Here is a 13,144-nt window from a genome sequence, read left to right as displayed (position 1 = left end):
AAATTTGTTTAGAATATATTAGCTAAGAGTTTTTTAAAGTCTTGTAGATATATCTAAAATCTCTTCTTGTACTCAAATAAGAAAAATCAAAGCATGCTAATTCTGGTTTAACACAAGCCTTAGCTTAGAAGGAAAAAAAATGAAAAAAAAAAAAAGAAAGGTAAGTGAAAAATGTGCCTTCATGAAATAATGTGCATATCTTAGGACTTTGAAAAAGTATTATTCTAATTCTTACATAAGAACATTAGATATAAAAGAATTTAGTTCTTGAGTTTTTCATCTAATATATGTTAAATTAAGCCTCAGAGTGATAAGTGTTTATCCACCCAATGTTTTCAAGTCATGCTTGATCTTAAGGGGAAACGGAAAACAAGTATCCTTTTATTATGACTTTCAATGCGGGTTTAGACAGTCTTACACCTAAAGTTCTCAACTAAAATGATTTCTTTAAGAAAATACATTTAGCCACCCTAAGCTTTCATATCATTTTATTTCATTTATTTTTAATTTTATTTTATTTTTGAAAAGCTACTGTATAGGACTTCCCTAGTGGTCCAGTGGGTTAGACTGCATTTCCAGGCAACCGTTATAATTAAAAAAATACAAGTGAAGTCGTTTTTCTCTTTCAGGGAGAGAAAGGTGAAGCAGGTCCTCCCGGGCCGCCCGGAACTGTGAGTACCAGCGGCATTTGTCTGTGAGGTGGTTTGAAAAGAGGGAAAGAGGGAGACGGGCTGACCCGTCGCCTCGGCCACACGCCCCACAGCCTTCCTAGAATGACGTTTCCGTGGGGGGTGCATGTAATTTAAACTGATAATTGGTGTTTTGTATCATGTGGTGTTTGGTATTTACTCGTTATCATATTTGGACACTTTCTGCCTGTCTTTGACGACTAACATGAAGAGTTGCACATGGATAACAATATTAGCAACACACATTTTGAAACGTAAATGAAAAGGTCTGGTAAGGAAAAAGATAATCAGAGAAACAGATCATCATTGCTCCAGAGGAGCTGTATCTGAAGGGTAGTAGGTACCCTGTCCTTGAATTTCGGCAACTGAGAATTGGGGTGAACTGGTTCCTCCTTTTTATTGAGGCTCATAGAGCCTTTTTCTTGTTCCATATCCCTTAAAGAAGTCCCCGCTTCTGACCTCTTCCAATTAAAAAAAAAAGTTGAGTGTTCCTGTCATGTATTTCCTGAGGAAATTTTAGGCAGCTTTTCTGATAATACTCTTTTAAGAAGTCTATTCTTCTTGCAGCTTGTGTGAGCATTGAGATATTCCATACCTAAACCTCAGAATTCATACATTTCTCACTTGACTTCGCTGGTAAAGCCTCTGCCGAGCAGATTATTACGAAAGGAGGCAGAGCTGCCTGGCGGAGTTCACTGCATGGGGGGCGATGCTTGTTTTCCGTGGGTCCCTCCCCTCCCCCCCACCTCCTCCCCTCCTGCCCCTGCTTCTTTGCTTTCACGTATCTTGAAATAATAAAAACTGTGTTTCTTTGTCTTTGCTATCATGTACACCCCCAGCCCCTGCCATGCCGTGTGATAATCTTTTCTTCCGAAATTCAGGTTATTGGCACAGGACCCTTGGGCGAGAAAGGAGAGCCCGGGTACCCAGGGGGTCCAGGGGCGAAAGGGGAGACAGGTCCCAAAGGTGAGGCCCTTTCCTCCTCCTTTCCCTCGCCCTCCTTCCTCCCTGTTCCCGGGACCGTGGGTACCCACAGCACAGAAATTCACATCACAAACCAGGAGTGAACCAGACTTAGTTTATCCCAGCTCTCTCTTCCTCCTTGTAGGTTTCCCAGGAATACCAGGCCAGCCAGGCCCTCCAGGTGAGCTTCCTTAGCTGATTTTTTTTTTAGAGTATTTGTACATTTTCTGTGCTGTTTCCATTCTGAACACAGTTTACCCTCTGCGTTGGTTACATACTTGCATAAAATGGTTAGCAATTTTGTTGCACATTTTTCTAGCTCTGAAAACAAGGTGTGCTCCTGGGACAGGGTTTGTTTTGTAAATTGCATGTTAACAGGTAGTTAGACACCTGTATTTCCTCTCTCCCTGGCTCTGACTTAACAGCCTGCCTTTCCACCTCTCCCAGGGGTATGGTCGCCTTTCTGAAGACCACCCCCACTACCAAGCATCCTCACTCTCCCTTGCCATCTGTCTGGAATGCCTCGGCTTGAGATCGGACTCAAGGCTGAAACCTCTTCTAACTAATCTAATCAACCTTAATCTTGCTTCTTGGGAGATGCCTGCGTCACTGAGCTTATGCTAAGGCTGTGACTGTTTTGTGCTAGTTTTGCATTTCTGACGGGCCGAGTCATCCGGAGGCTGGGGGTTGCACTCCTCTGTCAGTGCAGATGCCCGTCTGTGTGCACTGCATGCAGCGGAGCAGAGGTAATCAATGCTCGGCTCGGAGCCCTCACGTGCCCCACAATTGATCCCACACTCGTGCTCGCAGTCTTACTGAGGCTTTCGTTTTGTTTGTTCTTTATTTTTAATTCTTATTGTTCTTTGTTATTTTATTTTTCCCTTCCTGACAGTCCTTAAGTTGAAAGTTCTCCCAGAGCCCCTTCCTTTATTTTTACGAGAACAGACCCCCCCCCAACCCCCACCATCTGCACCGTCGAAGGTTCACAGCAGCGGAGGCTCAAGGCCGACTTTCAGTGCCCTGCATACCTTTTTGCTGCTAAACTTTGGGCATCTACCCTTAAAATCATCCTTGTCCATCTTTCCCACCACTGTCTTTTCCTTGGTCTTAAAGCTCGCTGGACCTCCCGGGTGCTCTAGCGAACAGGTCACTTCCTGTCTCCCTTGCCGTATCTACTTTCTCAGACCTCTTATCTGACCCCATTAGCATCTTAAGCTGTGGTTTTTAGAAACTGTCTTTGAAGCTGCTCTGGCCTTGTCTGCTTTCAGGCCGCCCCTCCCTCTGCTGACTGCGGAGGCCCTCGCCTCTCTGCCAGCCTCCCTGCCTCGTGCGGATCACCAGGGCTCAGGTTCACGGCTAGGGTCCAGGTCCGGCTGTCCTTCCTGGGAGCTCTTTCCGCTCTGCTCTGCTCTTGCCTGGGCCAGCTCTCCAGGGTCACCTCCCCCGTCCGCTCTCAGAGGCTGGCTGTCCACTCTCTGGAGCCGCAGTGGCTTCCCCCGCGGCCGCCTGGACCACTGGGTCCCGAGCACTTTGTCCAGACCCCTCTGGGCTGTCACAGGCTCCTGCAATCTTATCCCCACAAAACTCGGGCCGAGCTCGCCTGCCCGCGCTCGCTCCGACCGCCGCCGTGGCGCCGCGCTCTTGCCCAGGGCCGCCTCCTCGTCCTGACTCCTTTTCAGCTGGTTCCGGCCCAGTTCCCACCCGCTCTGCGTGCTGTCCACGTGTGCGCTGTCGAGCGGCGTTTCTGTACCTCTCCTCTCTGAGCAGACGTGGAGCGTCCTCTGCCTGACCTGCTGAGGCCGCTGCACTGAGGGGATTCACAGATGTGAGAGGCACCGTGAGGCCCTGCGCCTTGCAGGGACTTCGCAGGGAGCCCTGGCCCAGGTGCATTTAAGTGCGACAAGCTGGTGCGGTTTCTCACGGTTAGAGCAGCCCGCGTCCAGCGGTGGTCTGCTGGTCGTTCTCCAGGGAACAGGGCGAAGGAGCCAGTGATGCTGTCCTGAGACTTGGTGTGGTCTTGTGACCGTGAGGGTCTCTTCTGCTTCCAGGCTTCCCAACTCCGGGGCTGATTGGTGCCCCCGGCTTCCCTGGCGACAGAGGAGAGAAGGGTGAACCGGGCTTGCCCGGCGCGTCGTTGCCGGGACCAGGTGGAAGGGACGGGCTTCCCGGCCCCCCCGGCCCGCCCGGGCCCCCTGGGCAGCCAGGCCACACAAGTGAGTACCTCCTGGGCGCGTCTCACATGGCGTCCCGTCCAGGACGAGCGTGGGCAGGGCTCAGCGGGACTGGGGAGGGTGCCCGCGTTCACGTGCTGAGCCAGAGGCTGGGTGTCCAGCGACTTGCGGATTCTCTGCATCTCACGTGGGTGTGTTTGCCAAGTTAGTCACTGCAGGAAGGGTGCCGCACGTAAACTAATGAACCTGGCTTAGAGGAACAAGAGCTGGCTTAACCAGCATCTGAAGGCAGAAAGCAAGCGGGTGCTAACACACGCACACACAGACACACACACACACACACATGTGGAGAAGGGGCTGCTCGGTCTGTGTGGTAACAGAGTAAGTGGCCTCAGATCCGAACGGTAGTTTACTGGGGTTTTTCTCGTCTGTCCACCATCAAAGCTGAGCACAGAGCACGAACCTCTTGACTCAGTGAAGGCGGTTCTATGGCTCCAAAGTAGCCCCGGTGCAGAGTGTCAGAGCCTCTGAGAGGACTTGATCTAACGGCCCTGGGGGCTGAGCTGGCTCCATCCAGCCTGTGCCCAGTGGAGCGGCTACAGCGCGGCTCCTCAGGCTGTGGGAAGGGGCTCCCAGAAGTGCCGTGGTTTACTCCCGGAGGGCAGGCACTAGGGCCTCCAGACGGGCAGCCTCACTGGGAACCCAGGGGCACGCGTTTCCTTGTTAATGGATCAGGACAGTGCACTCTCTGTGACTTTACGAGGCTTCCCGCCCCTTCTGATGTGAAACGTGGAGAACGAAGATCAAATAGCAAAGTCCTAGAGGCACGCAGCACAAAGGCACGTTTCTCTGCATTTCTGAGAGAAGCTTGTGGGCAACGGAACCTAAGTTTGGTGCTCATTCAGTCATTCCTTGGTCACTTACTCGTTCAACAAACATCGGCGTGCCTCCGATGCCAGGTGCCACCCTGAGACCTGTGACAGAGCCCACGAAACGGTCCTGTCCTCCTGGGCCGTGCACCACGAGACAGAGACCAAGTAAATCAGTAGCTGATGGGGTAGCAGCCGGGGCTGACAGATTCAGGAGGAGACGGAGTCGGGAGGGGAAGACAGAGGTCGGGGCGGGGGCGGGCGGGCCGTGGGGTGCAGTTTTAAATCGAGTGATCAAAAAAAAAATAAGTAAATAAATAAATCGAGTGATCAGCAAAGAGGCTGGTGAGAGAGCCAGCTGTGGGGAAGTCTCAAGCCTTTTCTTAATGTTCTGCCAGTTCTGACATGTGAGCCCCTCTCGTGGAAAGACTTGAACTCCCCGCTGTGGATCGTGCAGGGTGCGGGGGTTGAATGCCTTGTGGTGTTTACCCTCTTGGTCTCCCAGTCGCCCTTCTCAGTCTGTGCAAATTAGGTGGTGCACATCACAGTGTGTTAAGTGGGGATTCCTAAATGAGAGTTTTGCACAGACAGAGCGGGTGTGTGGGCTGCGGACGCAGGAGCTGCAGCCGTGGATGTCCGGGCCACGGTCGTGACGAGTGACGGGTGCAGCCTCGAGTTTAATCGCCCCGTCTGTCGTTTTCCTTCAGAGATACCAGAGAAGGAAGCGCTAACTCTATCACTGTGTGTGTCCAGAAGCAATACCGTGTTTTACTGGAACCCGCAACAGATGGCGTTTGTGTCGCTGCAGTTCATTTTCATGCTTCTTCACGTCAGTGATGCTCATGATTGAATCGGAACAGTTAGGGGTGTTTTCCCGGGCAGTCTGCACCTCTGAAATAATGAACCCTTCTCTGAGTCTGCTCAGCAGGAAAAAAAGGCACAAAGTTGGTCAGGTCTCTGTGTTGACCTCACAGATGTAGGATACGGACAGCCCATCGTTCTTTGAGCCTCAGTTTCTGAATCTGTAAGGGTGATGGTGTGTACTTTGCCAGATAATATGAAATAAGGTTCAGGATGGGGCTGAAGAGCTGAAATACATATTAGAATCGTACAGTAGAAACTTTAGCCGTGATGGGGAGTGGACGATGCTCTCTGTGCTGGTCACATTTTACAAGTTAATGTGCTGGGACTGTGTCGAAGCTGATCACAGCTGGATTTCCAGCACTTGTCAGATAGCCTGCACATAGTTTCGTTTTGTAACAGAGATTAAATTAAGAGCCGGTGAAAACACCTGGCTTCAGCTGGGTGGGAGCGATCCTGTAACTGTTAAAAATCCATTTCAGATGGACTCGTGGAATGCCAGCCCGGGCCGCCAGGCGACCAGGGTCCTCCCGGAACTCCGGGGCAGCCGGGGTTGACGGGCGAAGTTGGAGAAAAAGGTAAGAGGTTTAATTGTTCAAGAAAGGGTGATTGTGCTTGGGCGTGTGATACATCCCTTCATACGTACCGGCTTTGGGCAGACGTGGGTAAGTTCTGCATTTGAAGCTCTCTTCAAAGTCCCTTCCTGAGACGCACCTCCCGACGGCCCTGCTGAGATTACTGGGTGCTGGAGAGACAGTTATCACTGGGGAGGCAATGGGGGCCTCGAAGTCAGAGTCCCTCCCTGTGGTCAGCAGATTAAATTCCCAGATTGATATCTTCGTGCGGTCCTTTGGTTCAAAGTCCGAGACTCCATTGTCCAGGAATGCACATCTTTCCGGCTGTCAGCCCAATCACAAACACAGGATGTTCACGCCCCAGTCTCAGGTCCCTTAATCAGTGTGAGTTGGTGAGTCGGCCGACTCCACCCGGGGCTCTCAGTTTTAATCTTACCTTTTCAAGGGTCTGTAATGCCAGGCCAGGACTCAGCATAATCCCCTCACAATCTTGGGAACAATGGCTCATCTCTGTACAGACAGGCCTGTCTTAACGTGGACTAAACCAAGGATGTTCTGGTATTTATCCAGTATGGCTCTTAATGCCCAGAACAGAGAGAGGGTGGCCCCCACAAGACTGATCCCTCTGGATCCCATGTCTGGCTTTAGATTGCAGAGAATTTGCACTCTTCAGAAGTTTAAAGTGCAAATGCCTGGAAAACGTCTTAGGATTTTGACAACCATGTATGTTGCAGGACCCTAGATTCAGTCAAAGTTTAGGAGGAAGACACTAAGACATCCCAAAGGCCTTTTAGCGTAGTTTGAAAATCAAGATGCAAGAGATTCATGTTTCCAGAGAAAGGCGTGTCCTCCCGTCTTCCAGTTCTGGGGTTCCTCTCATCGTCCCTCTTCCGTGTCAGGGCAGGTCTTGCTTTTTGTGCCTTTTTACTCCCCTCTGTCATCTGTCAGCCTGGAACACAGGTTCAGAGTGCTGGAGTTACATAGTTAGTTGGCTAAGAAATACTAAGTCAAGGAGAAAGATGATGGGAAGTTTCAGAGTTAAGAGACAGAAGGATGCAGTCGTGTCGTTTCAGGCTGATGAGCAGAATGGAGTTCTGGACCACTGTGGATTGAGGCAGGGCCTGTCCCTCTGCAGGACAGAAGAATGGGGCTCCTTAGAAGGGTCCCCGTGGTCGCCTGTGACCGTGCTGAGGACAGAGGGCGGGCCCCGTGGCAGGGACCCACGACCACTGGCAGCTGGATGCGTCCGGAGCAGGCGCTGGGTGGATGGTGCCTCTCCTGCACTGCCACTGTGCTGCAGGGCTGGCTGCTCCCTCATTATGCATAATACCCTGTGTCTCCTTTTTTAGGTCAAAAAGGAGACAGTTGCCTCGTTTGTGACACAACAGAGCTTCGTGGGCCCCCAGGGCCACAGGGACCCCCTGGAGAAATAGGTAAGACCCCCAGTGTGAAAGGGACCAGGTCGGGATTTGCTTCAGTGGGTCAGAACCTTCACAGTGAAGCGTATCTTACTGCCTGACCCGATGGTCTGCGTCAGCGCTAAAGGAAGAGATGAGAAGTGGACCTGCACTTCCGGGATTTGTCCATTTTGTTGAAAACGATCAAGATGGCCTACAGACACAGTGTCAGAGAGGCTTCCTAGTGAAAGGGCAGCGGCAAGTGGTTCGCACAGCTCTGGGAACTTCCTCATCTCAGAGGAGGTGTCCACCTGCTTTGGTGGGAGTGTCCCTGGATGGGTGGGCAGGGACTTGCAGCCATCCAGAGTCAGGGCTCCTGGTGCACATTCCCGGGGCACTTCCCCCCTTCTGAGCCCATTTTGGGCATTTTTTTGTCTTTGAACATCATCCACTTTGTATAAAAATCTTTGCGCTTTTGAATCTTGAAGAAAAAGGAAGTATTTTGAGCTGTTAGAAAGTGTCTTATCAACAAAGTGCTGAATTTTTCCTCTGTCTCTTAAAAAAGGTTTCCCAGGACAACCAGGGGCCAAGGGTGACAGAGGCTTGCCCGGCAGGGATGGTCTGGAAGGAACGCCTGTAAGTAAACCAGTCTGAGTTCCCGTACGTATTAGAAGTTGCCACCAAGCAAACCAGCAAAGGCGTATCTTTTTGCGTCTGCAAATGGACTCCTGCTTTATTTGGAAGCCAGTAAAGGATTTCTTTGTGAAACAGTTAGAATTATTCCCCATGTCCTTCCTGACTGATTGAGCTGAGAATGGTCTGAAGCATTGAATCCAGAACCCTCATCCCAACTTGCTGGTCTTCTCACCTGGTCAGAATTCAGCTGCCACTTAACCCGTGTCCAGGTGTAGCTCAGCGCTGGTGGACACTTTCCCACAGGGCCTCTAGGAGCTCTTGCAGCCAATGGTGCCACCAAGGGTTACTACCAAAAGCCACGCAGGTGAGCTGTTGTCTTTCTACACGACCATCCATCCTCACACCAGATAATCTAGAACTCCTCAGTGAATAAGTTTAGCAGTGATGGTTTCTATGGTGTTGGAGGAAAACTGACCTATTTTCTTCTGGAAATCTGAGCTATTCCTTTATTCTCATTATTACAGATATAGATTTTGAAAATTCCTATCACCAACATCTATTATAAAGATGCTTTTTCGAACCTGTAAATGCAATATCTCAATTTCAGGATGTGAAACCTTTCAGTAAAACAGAATATCAGTTTCTTAACCTTTCTACTTTGTTTTAAAAGGAGTCATTGAGTAGGAAATTATAGTAACGATCTTAAATATTGAAGGACGTGACTTTTGTGCATGTAGTCAGCTTCGCTGCTGAAGCTGTTAGACCTTTGGGCTTTGTTCTCATATTTTCTTTGTTCCTGTAAGTTCAGTAAGTGTTAACCAGCTTCGCCAATTTCTTTCATTCCTTTTTTCTTTTCATTTTTCTTTTGTGCTAAATTGAACATCAAATCTTTAGCATTACTCCTTTTTGATGTACAAATTACATTTATAGTTTAAAAAGATATTTCTGGAAGGTTCTATAAGAGTGGGCCAGGCCAAGAGTGAATTGAAATAGGAATGAAACAGCTGGAATTCAATGGTTTTCTCCTTTTGAAGTCAGATTGTGGGCCTCTGCTCTGCAGAACTTCCCCTGTGCCTGGGGAGCTGAGTTAGAAGTCGCAATTGTTTAAAATATTTCTAAATAAGTTGTAAGTTCACAAAGCTGGGAATGCTGACTGTGGTGGGGATCAAAGTCGGAACCACTTTGAAGGCCACAGACAGAGTCTGGACATGGTCTTTATCTCCTCAGCCTTTCTGGAATAAAGACTTCCTGCTTCAAGTCTGCCTGGAACCCAGTTCAGACACCCGCCCCTAGATCCAGCCCCAGACCCAATAAAAATGAGAAAAAAAAGGAAGGGGGGTGGTTGAGGAGAAGTCATGATAAAGAAAAAATGCAGAAAATGTACAGCAAAAATGCAAATCCCTGTACCTTGTTCGTCAGAGCTCCTTTCTTGGTATAGAAGGAAAACACTTCTAAAAACTGTTCTATGGGTAAATAACTCAAGATGATAATGGTTTTCCTTTTGTTAGATGCAGTATCATAACTCCATGGTTAAACTAGCTCAAAAATGTGGTCCCCTTATTTCAAATTCGGCTGGAGGCTAAAAGAGGCTCTGCAGACCAGGAGAGCAGACTGAAAAGCAGGTTCCAGTGAAAACCCCTCTGGTCCTGCACTCGACTTGGGCAGCGTTTCTGTGACGTGTCCTCTGAAGGCCGAGAGTCTGATTTTGGGGAGCAGGGGCCACGCTGAGATGCTGAAGCCCAGCCCCCAGCAGGTCCGGTGTCACTAGGCATGACCTGCGTCGGTTGGATGGAACGTCTCCTGAATTTTCCCACGGCGGCACACTTTTTGGAAGAAGACTGTGCAAGTCGTCAGATCGTCTCCAGTTTGTGCAGCTGATGCTGAACCTCCAAGGCAGCGTTTGATTCTTCAGTATTTATCTTAAGGGATAAGAATCAAAAGACCTTTAAATCGTTTAAGATTAAGAAGGTCTGGCAGAGAAACCACATGAGATGTCCTTGGGTTGTAAATGTCACTTTTCAAAGAAACCCTGGATTTCTCCCTTAATGCCTGACAAGGTCATCGGTATGGGGGGAAAAATTGTATTTTTCCCACCCTGTGCTCAGAGTATTAGGAAGCACTATTTCTAAGCTGTGAATCATCGACATAACATAAGACGGTGCTTCCATTTTGAGAAGATCTGCACTGGTTGTCATTCCTTACCCTGGCATTTATTTTTTATTGATGGATATTGCTGGTTCAGCATGTCCTTCCTCCAGCATCTCCCTCTTGGAGACGGACACACGGACACAAGACAGAAAGCCTCGGTCTTGCCCTCAAAGCCCTGAAAAGCTAGTGGAGAGATGAGCAGACAGTGAATGTTCCTGGGAGCAGGGAGGACCCCAGGCTGCGTCGTGGTAGCATGGGAACAGAGGTCCTTGGTCTTTCTGAAGAGGTTTCTGAGTTTAGCCGGGCGGCATCACTGACTCGATGGACATGAGTTTGAGCAAGCTCCGGGAGTTGGTGATGGACAGGGAGGCCTGGTGTGCTGCAGTCCATGGGGTCGCAAAGAGGCGGACACGACTGAGCGACTGAACTGCGCTGAACTGGAGGATGCATGGGAGCTAATATTAACTCGGAGAGAAAAAAGCTACAAAATACCACAGCAGCTTTCAACCAAGTAGTGACTTTTCCATGACCCCTGCTAGCCTTCCCAGTGGGTGGCTGGTGGAAATACTGTGTGGCCCCCCTGGGGGCTGGCACACATAGGTTGAGCATCGTCCCTGATTCCTGAGGAGAGCTGAGCAAAGCCTGCTTGATTCCAAGGGGCACTCGCAGCCCGGGGCCAGCTCCGACTAGCGGTGTCTGTCCAACAGCACTTTCTGCCAGGGTAGACCGTCCTCAGTCAGCACTGTCCAGTTTGGGAACTGCTGGCCGGTGGTGGCTACTGAGTCCTTGAAGTGTGGCCGTGTGGCTAAGGAATGGAGGTTTAATGTTAAGTTTTTAAATAGTAGTGGGCAGTGCAGCCTTGTTGCCCCCTCTCCCGACTTCTGGAAGAGCCCTGCCTGGCTTCGGCTGCGTCTCTGAGAAAGGGTAACTGCCCGCCTGGGCGGAGCAGCTGCCCCACAACTTAGCTGGCACCGTTCTGACTCTTCGGAGGCCAGATGAGCAGACACACGTCAGCCCCACGGCGATGCCTCCCGAGCACGCCAGCCCCTGAACCCCTCCGAGCCGAGCCCCCACGTCTGTGTCCGAGGCAGGCTTTCCTAGATAACACCCAACTCCACGGGGGGCCCACATGCTGTGGGGGCCCAGGACTGGCTCTGCAGCCGGAAATCAGCACTTTCTGGCGTGCAGTCCTGGACATATCGCCAACCTTTGACTATTAGCTCCTCACCTGCTGGGTGGCTGTTCCCATGGTTTCGCTTCAGAGTTGGGTTAAGAGTCAGGGGTGCCCCAGGATGGGACCCCTCTCAGGCATGTGGTGAATGGGAGCCATGTTGATGTCTAAAGGTTGCGTGGATTTGGGTGTCTCCCTGCCCCCGGCTCCCTCCATTGAGGAGTACAGGTTACACACAGACACAGAGGTGTGTGCATGCATGTGATTCACAGACATCCAAAAACCATTTCAAAGGGAGTTTACGAAAAGGGGTTCAAACCACATGAATCCTGCCTAGTGAGCAGGGAGCCTGCAGACTCCTCTCAGAGAGCAGTTCACTGAGACAGTCGTTGGAAGTCCTGGCTCTTCCCTCCACTCGGGAGGCTGGAGGAAGCACATTCGAGGGGTGTGGGCATCCTTTGAGGATCCCGCCTTCCAGGAGCTGAGACATAGTCTCTTGGGAAACTTACTCCTGTTCCACTGACGTCTCAGCATCACCGTTACAGAACTGGCCAGGTGCTCGCCCTAGCTGTCTCCTCTGCCCAGGTGCCCTGTACCTTCTCATCTCTTCCGGAATTAGGGCCGTGAGCGTGGAAGGGAAGCTGTGTGATTCAGCACTGGCAAGACTTGGAGAGCGTGGCTGCTCCCAGCTCCAGCTCCGGCTCCTGGACCCAGGGAGTCGCAATCCAGCCCCTACCAGTCAGAGCTAAGCTGTTCTAGGCAACGTTAGCGGTTGTGAAAGGCAAGAAAGTGACCAGGGCCTGGCCCACGGGCTGGGGACAGCTGCTGTTCTGTGCCTGTCCCGGCCAGCGATCCCTTCTGAAGGCTTTGTCAGGGTAACGCAGCAGGGCAGTCAGCTCAGGGCCTGGTCACAGGGCTGCTGGCTGGCTCCCAGACAGGGAACGAGGAAACCTCGGCCCGTCCCCCTGCCCCAGGTGCCCTGACCCCTGGTTGGCTCTGCTCTGCTCTCCGGATGAGTGGCTTCGCTGGGGGCATCATAAGGCTTTGCTCTTGCAGGGTCCACAAGGTACGCCGGGTCTCATGGGCCAGCCGGGAGCCAAGGGCGAGCCCGGCGAGATCTACTTCGACATACGGCTCAAGGGCGACAAAGGAGACCCCGGCTTCCCAGGCCAGCCCGGCATGCCAGGCAGAGCGGGCTCCCCCGGAAGAGACGGCCATCCGGGTCTGCCCGGCCCCAGAGGCTCCCCGGTAGGTGGATTCCCAGACTCTGAACGTGTGCTTGACGGATGGATATGCAGATAAATGAGTCATTGGTATCATAACTGCCTGTTTCCACTCGGGGAGGGGGGGTGTCATTGTCAGAGACAAACTCATGTCTCATCCCCTGGGAAAACTGTGGTCTGTAAACCTGGGAGCTGAGGACCTTGACTTGAACAGCAAGATGATAAGGGGGGTCACTCTCTTCTGATGGATCTGGGGGAGCTGGAAAGGCGCCCACCTGTTGGATGGAGGTGAAGTTTAAAGTTAATGGCGTTCAAGTCACCCTTTCAAAGAAGGTTCCAGAGATGAATGCCTTCCTCTTTGGAGTGTGCCCTGGTCTGGGGGAGGCAGGCAGGGTGGTTGCTCTGCTGACACGGAAGAATGCTGGTTTCGCTGATTAACTG

General features: G+C 51.1%; 1 protein-coding gene across 17 annotated transcripts in view; it reads left to right on the top strand.

The window, feature by feature from the left end:
* The window catches only part of COL4A1 (collagen type IV alpha 1 chain), a 135,615-nt gene that overhangs the window by 93,099 nt on the left and 29,372 nt on the right, over nt 1-13,144 (top strand). For all 17 annotated transcript variants that reach the window (XR_014071810.1, XM_081551880.1, XM_081551882.1 and 14 more), the window contains 8 exons: nt 630-671; nt 1,571-1,655; nt 1,798-1,833; nt 3,701-3,865; nt 6,036-6,131; nt 7,478-7,561; nt 8,091-8,161; nt 12,537-12,728. Coding sequence is in view for 16 of the 17 variants with exons in the window: in XM_081551880.1 (XP_081408006.1) it covers nt 630-671; nt 1,571-1,655; nt 1,798-1,833; nt 3,701-3,865; nt 6,036-6,131; nt 7,478-7,561; nt 8,091-8,161; nt 12,537-12,728 (771 nt within the window). In the remaining variant the exon portion in view is untranslated. The remainder of the gene's footprint in view (nt 1-629; nt 672-1,570; nt 1,656-1,797; nt 1,834-3,700; nt 3,866-6,035; nt 6,132-7,477; nt 7,562-8,090; nt 8,162-12,536; nt 12,729-13,144) is intronic.

Source organism: Giraffa tippelskirchi, chromosome 12 (genome assembly GCF_054371585.1).
Source record: "Giraffa tippelskirchi isolate mGirTip1 chromosome 12, T2T-mGirTip1v1.2.pri, whole genome shotgun sequence".
In the NCBI taxonomy this organism is placed as follows: Eukaryota; Metazoa; Chordata; class Mammalia; order Artiodactyla; family Giraffidae; genus Giraffa; species Giraffa tippelskirchi.
Note: the sequence above shows the minus strand (reverse complement) of the source record. Positions and strands in the feature narration are given on the sequence as shown.